This window comes from Pan troglodytes, chromosome 19 (assembly GCF_028858775.2).
Source record: "Pan troglodytes isolate AG18354 chromosome 19, NHGRI_mPanTro3-v2.0_pri, whole genome shotgun sequence".
Classification (NCBI taxonomy): Eukaryota; Metazoa; Chordata; class Mammalia; order Primates; family Hominidae; genus Pan; species Pan troglodytes.
Genome location: NC_072417.2, coordinates 91,095,924 through 91,108,461, shown reverse-complemented (window position 1 = coordinate 91,108,461; position 12,538 = coordinate 91,095,924). Strand labels below are relative to the sequence as shown.

The following is a 12,538-nucleotide window of genomic DNA, read 5'->3' as shown; positions in this document are numbered from 1 at the left end:
CCTGTCTGGCACAACCCTGGTGCCCCACCAAGTGTGACAAGCGGGGAGGGCTGGGTCTCTGATTCTGGCTGGCGCCTCACCTGTCCTCTGCCATCTTACACGGATCCTTTTCCTGCATCACTTGGCTGTGTCTGACAGCAGGGACACCCATAACATCCCTGTTCCGAAATGCAGCTGCATCCAAAAAGCAGCTGTGTAACCCCAAGGAATACACAGCATTAAACAGAAAGGGCAATCTGTACTTATGTTGGCTTTCCAGCCAAACCACAGACACATTTAGAAGCCTATCACTTTAAAGAACCACAGAAGCAGCCAGGCACACTGGCTCACGCCTGTAATCCCAGCACTTTGGGAGGCCAAAGCAGGCGGATCACTTGAGGTCAGGAGTTCGAGATCAGCCTGGCAAACATGGTGAAACCCCATCTCTACTAAAAATAGAAAAAATTAGCTGGGTGTGGTGGTGCACGCCTGTAGTCCCAGCTAATCGGGAGGCTGAGGCATGAGAATCACTTGAGCCTGGGAGGCGGAGGTTGCAGTGAGCCAAGATCACGCCACTATACTCCAGCCTGGGCAAGAGAGCGAGAATCTGTCTCAAAAAAAAAAAGAAACAAAAGAAGCAAACACAAAACACATGGCTCCAATGAGTCATATTTCAAGTGGGAAATTCAATGTTTTGGGAACTACCTAGGTGGCCTTATTAGTGATAGTACCTATGGCAATCTAGCTCTTTCTTCCACAAAATAGCATGCTGCGATAAAACTTTATCAGAGATGGCACTTCTATGATAAGACATTACTTATCAATAAATCCAGCAGCATGGGCGACACCTGAGGTCAGGAGTTCGAGACCAGCCTGGCCAACATGGCAAAACCCTGTCTCTACTAAAAATACAAAAATTAGCCTGGTATGGTGGCACACATGCCTGTAATTCCAGCTACTTGGGAGGCTGAGGCAGGAGAGTCGCTTGAACCCAGAAGGTGGAGATTGCAGAGAGCTGAGATCATGCCACTGCACTCCATCCTGGGCGACAGAGTGAGACTTCATCAAAAAAAAAAAAAAAAAAAAAAAAGTAATAATAATAAAAAATCCAGCAGAAACTCAAATTGATTTCCATTTCCCCATAAGCACTACCTGCTGTCCTTTCATGCTGCTTCAGGTGACTAGAAAAGGTGCCCGCCAACTGTGCCTTGTATCATCCCTGCCTCCCAGCCCAACCTGTCACCCCTGACATCTCCAAATGGGTCTAGAGAGACCGTCCATGCAGAGGCAGGCAGAGCAGCACCCTCACCTCCACTCTTGAGGAGGTAGCGGTTGACATCCTGGATGGTGGTATTGATGGTAGGCCCAGTGGGGACACTGCCAGGAGTGACGTCAGGGTCATTCTCAGGGTCAATATTCTGCAGTCCTTTCCATGGAACTCCCGGATGGAATTCTGTTTAAGAAACCAAAATGAGAAGCCACAGATCAGAACACCAGCACATTGATTCACGACATTTTAAAAGATGTTTTGTCCTGTTTGTAGAAATTTTTATAATCTGCTAATTAAATTAGAGGTACACTTTATACTCTCTTTCATTAAAGCAATCAATCCTTTGGAACAAACTAGAACCAGGTATCACAGCTATCATATTAAGCTAGTTTTCACACAGGGTTGGAATAGTTTTACCGGATAGTGTGCAGTGTGCTTCCTCCCTGCCACCCCTTCCACTCCTCATGTTGAACTAAGGGTTTACAGAAAAATGCCTGATGCTAACCATACCCAAAATTGATCTGACAAATGGATTTCCAAGGAAAATGCCAAAGCTCTGGGCTTAACGCTTCCAGATCCTCAGCTCAGATTCTGGGTCCTCTCAGCCTAATCACTCTCTGCGGGCTTGGAGCACATTCTGACCTGCTGCTGTTGCACAGAAGTGTTGCATGGTCTTACCTGGGGGCCAGTTGATGCTAGAGCCATTTGAGATTTTATCACTGTCAGATTTGGCACGTGACCAGCTATGGGGAACAGCTACGGGAGGACTGGCTGGTGACTCACTGTTCTGGATTAACTCGTACCGGCCATAGGAGTCATCAATGGAGGACTTACCTGGAGGCCCAATGCTTAGACCTCCAGGGATAGCACCTATGGGGACAATAGGAAACAAACAAGCGAGTGAATACTCTCCAGTTGAGAGACACCAGAAGATACCCTAAGCCTCCCTATGTACCTTCTGTTCTAGGTCCAATGCCTTGCCCTATTCAGTTACATGAATTGTAAGACTTGGTCTGTCTAGGATTCTGTAAGAATCAATGACTTTATTTATTTATTTATTTATTTATTTTTTTGAGACAACTTCTCACTCTGTTGCCCAGGCTGGAGTGTAGTGATGTGATCAGGGCTCAACCTCCTGGGCTCAAGCGATCCTCCCACCTTGGCCTCCCAAGTAGCTGGAACTACAGGTGTGAGCCACCATGCCTGGCCAGTGACTGTTTCAGTTAGCTGCAATTTCAGCCCTGAAAGATTGAAACCCTTGAAGAACAATTTCAGTTTGTCCAGTAAGAAGTCTTTACAAAATACATATCCATACCATGGGAAGCTGCCCTTAATAAATCTTTTTGGGGACAACTTATGAGTCTTTGTGATTAGCTATCAAATTTGCTGTTATCTCTTCCCTCCTTTTAGTCTGAAACCCTCACTATGGAAGAACACAGTGGATGTTAAAAATTCATACAGAACCAAACCAACCAGCTACAGGCAGCAGAGCCCTCCTGCTAAGAAAGGTGCCAGCAGTGTGTGATGATTTTCCATAAGTTAACCATGAGACATAGTTTCCTTTTTCTTTTTAGAATGCTTCCTATCAAGAGAGAACTACGTAACCTACTGAATTTCCTTTGCTGTTTATTCTACCAGGAAGTTCAGAGTTAAATTTAATGCTTGAGAGTGAGATTACCTCCTATGGTTATCATTTTTGCTTCCACCTTACTGGTGTGTCCATCAGTAAAGAGTTCCCGATGGGGACACCAGTTTGGAGTAAGACAGACTGCTTGGATGGAGGGGAATAACCAACAGAAATGCACCCTAGTATTTACAGCTGCAGTTCCCATACATACTGTATATTTGATTTTCTATTTATGTTGTACCATTTTATTGAAAACATTTCAGCAGACTCAAGTTTTTGTTGATGAATATAGATACATAAAAAAAGTACACAGGCTATGACCTAGATTCTTTGCTGCTCTGGGGTTTTCAAATTATTTCTAAGTTTGTAGCTAAGATCTAATGGTTGGGTTTTAAGAAGTTTGATCAGTGACTAGCTGAGATCTTATATGCACTATAATGGAATGGGTTATTTTAAATCCAACTTTCAGTGCTCAATTCTTAGAAAAGTATAGAATGGGCATGCTATACAACAGGACGATCGATTAATAAGCCAGCAGTGACCCCACCACAGGCATCCTAGCTCAGACGTACCATGCTTGCTAGGGTTCTGCTCCAGGGGGGAAGCGGCACTGGGCAAGTTATCCATGGAGTTGGGGTGCGTCCACTGGGGGAGGCGTGACTGGGACTGGGATGGGTCCTTCACCGACAAGCCACCGGTCATGTCCATGCTGTTGACATTCATGTTTGGGTTCAGTCCAGCTAAAGAGAGAGATGCGATTAGGATTCGCCTGCTCCTCTAAATGACTTCATTCTAAAGCTCTCCTATAGAAGCTATTTCAGTCTTCGCTTACAGCAAATTTTTTTTTTTTTTTTGAGACGGAGTCTTGCTCTTGATGCCCAGGCTGGAGTGCAATGGCACGATCTTGGCTCATTGCAACCTCCGCCTCCCAGGTTCAAGCGATTCTCCTGCTTCAGCCTCCCAAGTAGCTGGGATACAGCAAAATATTTTAACTATAACTTTTAGTGCTGGTGAAAAAATACTACTTATCGTCATAACAACATGTATTTCTAGGAATATTATTCCTAAATTAAGGTGAAAATGTGAATAGTCTTTGATTAAGTAAGGCCCACAATTCTCTTCATTTTACTTGTTTCAGTGCTGGATAAACATGGTCCTGAGGCTTCTCAGAGTCCACAGGAAAATAGAAAAAGCCCAAACTATTAGGAAAATCTTTCTTTGTTTTGGGATATCTTACGGAAACTCATCAGGTCAAAAACACTTTTCCAGAACTCTAAAGTACCACCTATGAAACAGACTGATAGGATAATTCAGTTCTACCTTTAGTGAGTTTCCTTTACAAAAGTCTGCTCTGAAAGAGTCTGTGAATTAAGTATCAAACTAATTTTAAGGAACTGAACTATTTGACAGCGGGGGTGCTGCCATCTGCCCCCAGCTGGGATGGTGAGCTGAGGCTTCTGGGCTCATTCCTTATAGCTAAAAGCAGGTACCTGGTTATCTGTCCAGGACCTGCACTAAGCTAGGTTAATAAAGAAAGATGATGAGGAGGACAATGAAAAGAAGGTTGAAGTAAAGAGTTTCTGATGAGGACACTAGATTGGAGCAGGACAGCCTGCTTGTTTGGAAGGGAATAACCAGCACAAGCGCCCCCCTCCCCTTGTATTTCCAGCTGCAGTTCCCATTACCACATACACATACCCCATAGGTCCTTACCGTAAGTACTACGCCACACGGTACGTAAGCACAGTGAGCCTCTACTACTAAGCCAGGTGCTGAACATTCTGGTTCTTACCTTTATTTCAGAGGCTGCAAATTCAAATGCCCATAGGAGCCAGGTGGGCCAGGCACATGAAGAAGTGGGCTTCATGGGGACTGTGGCAAACCAGAGAGTGTCTGTCCTGTCTAAATAAACAGGTGCTACTGGGGCCAACCACCTATTGCTACATGGAACATAGACCCATTATAGCCATTTTTAAGAGAAGCCAGAAGCCACTTTCCCCAATTTTTGAATGTTGGCATTAACACACACCTACGCACATGCACACACACACTTCGCAGACCTAACAAAACGCCTTTGCAAGCCCATCAGTGCCACAGGGCTGCCTACTTGCAATCTCTGCTGTGTGGGTTCTTTTCGTTTCAGCTTGTACAGATCTAGCCAGGTAAGGTGGCAACAATGTCAGGGCTTCAACCTGGCCTTCAGAATGCTCCAAATTTCACAATTTGGCACCAACCCATCTCTCCCAACTTTCCCCTCTGGGAAAGTCAGCTAGACTGGCCTGGCCCTTGCAAAATGGGCCCCTGAAACAAGTCAGGCCTCTTTCTTCTGTGCTACGTGAGGCTTCCCCTTTATTTGGAAAGGCTTCCTCTTTATTTACTGTAATCCTATCCAATCATTTGAGGTTCAAGCTTAATCCTATTCTCTGATTTTTCTTTCACCACTCAAAGTGAAAGTGAACTTTTCCTTCTCTAGAGCCCTGTAAGAATCACATGACACTGGTATCAAGGTTATTTTTTCCCGTTTATATGCCTGCTCTTCCCATCTAGATGGCGAACTCCAGGTGGCAAAAGACTGAGAATAACAACGACAGGCTGAACATGAGGGAAGGAAGGTAGCTAGGAGCCCCCACTACTGACCATGGGCTGCTGGTTTCTTTACATGAATTCATGAGTGTCTAGCAGGCTCTTCAACATAGGTGCTGCTGCAGAGAAATGCTGAGAGCCAACAAGATAGGCAATTTTACAACCAAACTTTCCTAGACTTTATTAGTTATTTGCTTTTAATACATTTATAACTTTACTGTGAATATTATAAAATATTATCCAAATTATTTTTCAACTAATTTCAAAGATTCGCTGCGTGAATTCTTTAACTTGTACTAAGAGAAAAAATCCTTAAGAGTAAAGATAAGTGGTCGGGCATGGTGGCTCACGCCTGTAATCCCAACACTTTGGGAGGCTTAGGTGAGCAGATCACTTGAGGTCAGGAGTTTGAGACCAGCCTCGCCGATATGGTGAAACCCAGTCTCTTCTAAAAATACAAAAATTAGCCAGGCGTGGTGATGCACGCCTGTAATCCCATCAATTTGGGAGGCTGAGGCAGGAGAATTGCTTGAATCCAGAAGGTGGAGGTTGCAGTGAGCCGAGACTGCGCCATCGCACTCCAGCCTGGGCAACAGAGCAAGACTCTATCTCAAAAAAAAAAAAAAAGTAACGATAAGTGTACTTTATCCTCCAAATATAGGTGAAGAAGACAGGTGAATAATAGAAAGCTGAAGCTAATGCATTTTAGGATAATAGGTGGCATGCAATTTGTTTCTAGAACAGAAGCACTTACATAAGTAGCTGACATTTTACAAAGTGTTTGCTATGTGCTAGGCACTATTTAAGAACTTTGCACATTAGGACAGGTGTGATGGCTCATGCCTGTCATCACAGCACTTTGGGAAGCTGAGACCAGGAGGATCGCTTAAGGCCAGGAGTTTGAGGCTGCAGTGAGCTATGATCACGCCACTGCACTCCAGCCAAAAAAAAAAGAAAGAGAGAATAAAAAAAGAAAAAAGAGAACTTTACATATTAGCTCATTTAATCTTTAAAACAAACCTAGGAGTTAAGTATTTCCACATTACAGATGAAGAAATTAAGGCATGGCTCAGTATGGTGTCTCAGGCCTGTAATCCTAACACTTAGGGAGGATCACTTGAGGCCAGGAGTTTTGAGACTTGCCTGGGCAACATAGAAAGACCCTGTCTCTACCAAAAAAAAAGAAAGAAAAATAAAGAAATTGAAGCAAACAGCAGCTAGGCAAGTTGCCCAAGTTAGTAGTGAGCCTCTTGGTGGTGAGTTGGGACTCAAACCTAGGGAGTCTAATTCCTAAGTCAGGTCTAACCTACTTCGACACAAAGGGCTCTAATGGATGAGACAATAATTAAGGAATGAGATCATCTAGTCTAGTATTTATCAATCTCATATTAAAGATATACCACATTTATAATATGTCAAGTAAAAAGGATTCATATGATTACAATATACCGCTCTTTTCAGAGACATTGAATAGAATTAGATAAATGAATATTATCTGCTGGCAGCAAATTCACTACCACTCAACTGGCCTTTGCCCCTTTACAGATGTATTTTCCAAGTTACCGATAACCCTTTGTCCTGTATCTACAGACTCTAATAGCAATCAACAGACAAGCCTAAAGTGCTTTCACTAACTTCTGAATTCTTAACAGCAAATTAGTCCATGCAGAATCAATTTACTAATTTATACCCTCTGGTGTCTTCAGGTATGTGAGCTGTGTCTCTCCTGGCTGGCCTGACCTCGAGGCCTGGCACCATGTCTTATACTGACCTGCGGGTTTCAAGTGCTGAGTGTGCTTCTACAAGTTAGATTTCAACATATATATGTTGATTTGGTCGATTATACAAATCACATTTCATACAAAATGAGTTGTATCAACAACCACTGCTTTTTAGGAAGTGCTTTTAATGTAAATCTGAATACTTTTACTGACCAAACCATTATAAAGTCTTCTCTGTGGTTTAGGCTGGAGGACAGTGGCTGGTAAAGTACAGTTCAGAGTAGACTAGGAATAGAACAAACTTTGGAGATTTGACAATGGAAATGAGATTTTGGGGGCTCTGACTGGTACTACCTTTAAAGGTTTTATACTGAGAGTATTATGGCAGCGGCAAAACTCCTGCTCTATACAACGTTGTTAGTGTTGTTCCCTTATTACAAATCCTTGAGGCTGGGCATGGTGGCTCACACCTATAAACCCAGCACTTTAAGAGGCTGAGGTGGGAGGATTGCTTGAGCCCAGGAGTTCAAGACCAGCCTGAGCAACATGGTGAGACCCCCATCTCTCAAAAAAATAATTTAAAAAATTTTTTTTAATTAAAAAGCCTTGAGATACCTGCTCTCTGATTTTGTCTGGGGCTGCATTTCCAACAGGCTATGGTTTCAGTGCTGGCCAGTCCTCCTAACCACTGAAATGCTGCCCTGGCTACCACATACGGACTCCAGGTACCCTCTCTACCTGATGTGGCTGTTGAAGACCATGGGACACTCACCGAGAGGGTAAGGAGCAAAGGTGTTGGGTGAAGACTGCTGCTCTTTGGTCTGCAGGTCAGGTAGGCCGGGAGTCTGTGGGTGCGAGGGGAAGCTGTCCATGGCCGATTTGCCTGCAGAGGGGTGCAGAGACAGGTGCGGCGGGGGCGGTGGCGGTGGTGGCTGCTTCACGAGCAGGGCCTGGGCCAGCTGGCGCTGGTGCTGCTGGATCTGCTGCTGCAGATTAGTGATTGTGCGCGCAACCTGGCAGGCAGAGACATAGGTGCGTTAACCAGGTGGGAAGGGACACTCACGGCTTGTCTAGGGACCAAATGCATTCTTCATTGTCTTTATGCTGAGGCCACTACTGGCTAGGCCAACCTCCTCCCAAATCTAGCTGAACCCAGGAATTTTCAAAGGAAGGCTTGGCTAGAGAAAAATCAACGATCATCTAATAGTTCATCAATTAGCGTCTCTTCTATCAGGGAAAATTATAGCTCATGACAAAAATCAATCTGGGTAGCACCTACTTGCTGCTCCTGTTGTCTCATGGATCCGGACACATTACGCTGGGCCTGTAACATCTGCTGCTGGATTTGTAAACGTTGGTATGCCTGTTGACAGAACGAAGAGTTAAAATAGTATAATAATTAAGTGTAAGTTGAACTAATGGTTCAACTTTCTGACATTAGTTAAAAAATAAAAAAAGAGAACCTAGCCACTCTTCTTGGCCCATACTGTGGCTGACACATACTCTTTTTTTTTTTTTTTTTTTTTAGATGGAGTCTCGCTCTGTCATCCAGGCTGGAGTGTAATGGCGCGATCTCAGCTCGCTGCCACCTCTGCCTCCCGGGTTCAAGCAATTCTCCTGCCTCAGCCTCCCGAGTAGCTGGGATTGCAGTCGCGTGCCACCATGCCCAGCTAATTTTTGTATTTTTAGTAGAGACTGGGTTTCATTATGTTGGCCAGGCTGGTCTCAAACTACTGACTTCGTGATCTGCCTGCCTCGGCCTCCCAAAGTGCTGGGATTACAGGCATGAGCCACGGCGCCCAGCCATGGCTGACACATATTCTGGAGGCACAGAGCACTTTTAAAAGATTAATGTCTTATCCACTTTTTTAGTGCGCAGAACTAAAAAAAATCACAGAGTCAATACCCGTTTAGTGTTGGTGATGATGTTGGTCAGCAAATATTTTTCATTTAATGAAGAAATCAAAATTCTTCTGCTTGATTCATACAAACTGAAACTTAAAAAAAAAAACAAAAAACCAACGTATTCTATAATGATGGAGACTGAAGTCCAGGACAGCCCAGACAATGTGACAAAACACTGGTAGTAACTGTCCCAAATCATTCAAGAATAATGTGTGTTAAACAACGTGGTTATCTCCCTAACATCATGGGAATGAAAGCTAAGAGAGAACCTGAAATGCAGATTTGTGGGCCCTTTTGTCACACAAACTTGTCATCTACAAAGTTGGTTAAAGTTATGATGATATTCTTCTGTACACTGACATAGAAGCTTTGGTCATTTGACTGTTTTGAAATGTTGGTTGAATATCATGATTTTTTTTCTTACAACATGAATTTTAGGGACATTTTTGGCAAGACTCATCAAAGTAGAATCCAAATAAAGGTGGAGATTATACTATTAGAAATGCCTCCTTCATCTGTAATCATGGAGGAATAAAATACCCCACTTAAGTGAATCCTTATAGGCCTAAAACTTAACCTTATGGAAGCACTGAAACTTTATTTTTCCAATTTTTCTGGAAAAAAATTTAAGAACAGAATACATTGTTTTAAAATTAGAACACCCTATTGGTAATTCAACATTTTCTTGATGTCTTTCACACTATAGAGGTCAATAAAAACTTACTGTATAACTAAAAGATTCTAGCACATCAGTAAGATAATCAGCTCTGTGTCAGGGCTGCAGCAATGCCTGCAGCGTCATCTAGTGGCAGAAAGCGATCTTCCTCTACAGTAACAGCTCTAAGCCTGCATGCTTTTTCTATGAGTGCCTGTTTTCAGAGCTGTCTCCTTTCCTTTGGAGGTCAGTGGTCTCCGGCGGGCAGGACTGAAAGCAATAGGACTGCACATGTGCACTGCCTCCCCACAGCGATTCCTCACTACAGCACCACCTCCCTTCTGACAGATGGAAAAACAGTCTCTGGCCAGGCGCAGTGGCTCACGCCTGTAATCCCAGCACTTTGGGAGTCTGAGGCGGGAGGATCACCTGAGGTAAGGAGTTGGAGGCCAGCCTGACCAACATGGTGAAACCCTGTCTCTACTAAAAATACAAAAATTAGCTGGGCGTGGTGGCGGGCGCCTGTAATCCCAGCTACTCGGGAGGCTGAGACAGGAGAATTGCTTGAACCCACAAGGCAGAGGCTGCAGTGAGCCATGATCGTGCCACTGCACTCCAGCCTGGGCAACAGAGCAAGACTAGCAAGACGCCATCTCAAAAAAAAAAAAAAAAGAAAGAAAGAAAAAGAAAAAGAAAAAACAGTCTCTGAGGGCCAAGCCTTGGTCCTGACCTCATGTCTAGAGCTCTGTGCTTTCCACTAAAGCGAGGACACATAGCATGTGTCTCTGGGACACGTCCTTCCCTCCTTCCTTCTATCCTCCCCTGCTGCTTACAGAAAAGCAGACCTCAAACTTGTTGGACATGTGTCTAAAAAACAGCAAAGGGGAAAGACTGAGGGCTGAAGTACTCTCGCATTAGCAAAGATTTTATGCCAATGGTTCTGTCTTTTGGAGTTCCCATTCTTTTTTTTTTTTTTTTTCTCCTTCATGATTCCTGGTCATGATTTTCTTTTTTTTTTTTTCTTGAGATGGAGTCTTGCTCTGTCGCCCAGGCTGGAGTGCAAAGGTGCGAGGCTCACTGCAACCTCCGCCTTCCAGGTTCAAGCGATTCTCCTGCCTCAGCCTCCCGAATAGCTGGGATTACAGACATGCGCCATCATGCCCGGCTAATTTTTGTATTTTTAGTAGAGACAGGGTTTCACCATGTTGGCCAGACTAATCTCAAACTCCTGACCTCAGGTGATCCACCCGCCTGGGCCTCCCAAAATGCTGGGATTACAGGCATGAGCCACCGTGCCCGGCCGATTCCTGGTCATTTTCTAGGTGATGAAGTTGCTGGCTAAGATTGCTAAATAAATCAGATACCCACATTAAAGAATGAAATAATTAACTGGGTCTTTTAGTGTATATAATTTCAGTAAGCATCTAGGTATACAATGACATGGCAATTATAGTAAAATCAGTAAGACTGTTTGAAAATTTAAAAAAAAATCAAGATTATGTGAAGTTACAAAACTTTCAAGAATTATTAGGTCACATCAGCCATTCTTGACCGGGGTTTCATGAGAGAATTAAGTTCTAATGCTCTAAGGCATCTACTATATGTAATAAAGCAATTTTTCTCCTGTGCTTCTAGAATAGTATTTATGTATACCATCCTTAGAATAACTGAGAAAATAGTCACTCAAATGATTTTTTGTGTTCTGTGGTTCTCAGAAACTCTGGCTGAGAGCTCAACTGAAAAGACATGCCTAATTATAAAATCTGGTAGATTGGTAGATTTTCTGAACACAAAGAGGCCAAGCCATGTACAGTGGTGCACACCCATGGTCTCAGCTACTCAGGTGGCTGAGGTGGGAGGATCCCTTGAGTCCAGGAGTTCCAGACCAGCCTGGCAACATAGTAAGATGCTGCCTCTAAACAAAAACAAAAACAAAGAGGCCAAAACATTTAGAAAACCTAGTAGGACACCTTTGAGTGAGAACTCCCTAACTCACGAAGAGTTTAAATACTTCATGAGAATCTCAGTGACATCCCTGACATGAAGACAAACATTATCACAACTGCTGCTCTCAGCAGGTGCTGTGCATCTGCACTTGGCCTGCATGCTGTAACTTGCATGGGTCTATCCACTCACCAGCTGCAGCTGATAGAGCTGGTTCAACATCGTCATATGTTGAGGATTAATTGGCGAGGTTAATAGTGCAGGGTTGAGACCAATGTTTTTTGCTGCAAACTGCAAAAGCTGTGCTTGAACCTGTTTAACATAAAATATACTATTAGCCGTTGTATCTCTGTTAAAATAGTTACTTGTACCTGTAGTTTTTCAAAATTCAAAAATGATTAAATGATAATTTGTAGGGAGACCCCCTGAAACTACTGCTATGGAATAAAAGATGAAATGCTCCTGATTATTGTAAATACAAAATTGCATGCAGGACTGTGTAAAGACAATGCAAGGTTGGGCTGCCAGAATGAGCCAACAGCGCGTGATGTGCTTCCCCCTGCAGAGAGCCTATAAATGGATGTGCAGTCAGGGAGGTTTCACATCACCAAGATTCCTATCCCACAAAAGCAGATGTTCATAGCTCTGGGAATGGAATGCGACCCTTGGGGAGAGCCTATAAACGGATGCATGAGGGGCGCCTGTCCATATGGATAAGATAGGGTTACAAACGCCCTCATCTTGCCACGGCTCTTCTAGGTCTCTTTAGGGTTAAGGCATACTCCCTTCTGAGAATGTGTGGTCTAAACAGTTATCCAGTTTCACGTCCTGTTTCTATTGATTGTTTGCAACCA

The 12,538-nt window shown here is 43.7% G+C and overlaps 1 protein-coding gene across 27 annotated transcripts in view; it reads right to left on the bottom strand.

Moving 5' to 3' along the window:
- The window catches only part of TNRC6C (trinucleotide repeat containing adaptor 6C), a 151,425-nt gene that overhangs the window by 12,390 nt on the left and 126,497 nt on the right, over positions 1-12,538 (bottom strand). For all 27 annotated transcript variants that reach the window (XM_054670177.2, XM_063799368.1, XM_063799367.1 and 24 more), the window contains 6 exons: positions 11,877-11,996; positions 8,460-8,543; positions 7,953-8,193; positions 3,449-3,616; positions 1,928-2,119; positions 1,289-1,432 (listed from right to left, as the gene is read on the bottom strand). In XM_054670177.2, coding sequence (XP_054526152.1) covers positions 1,289-1,432; positions 1,928-2,119; positions 3,449-3,616; positions 7,953-8,193; positions 8,460-8,543; positions 11,877-11,996 — 949 coding nt within the window. The remainder of the gene's footprint in view (positions 1-1,288; positions 1,433-1,927; positions 2,120-3,448; positions 3,617-7,952; positions 8,194-8,459; positions 8,544-11,876; positions 11,997-12,538) is intronic.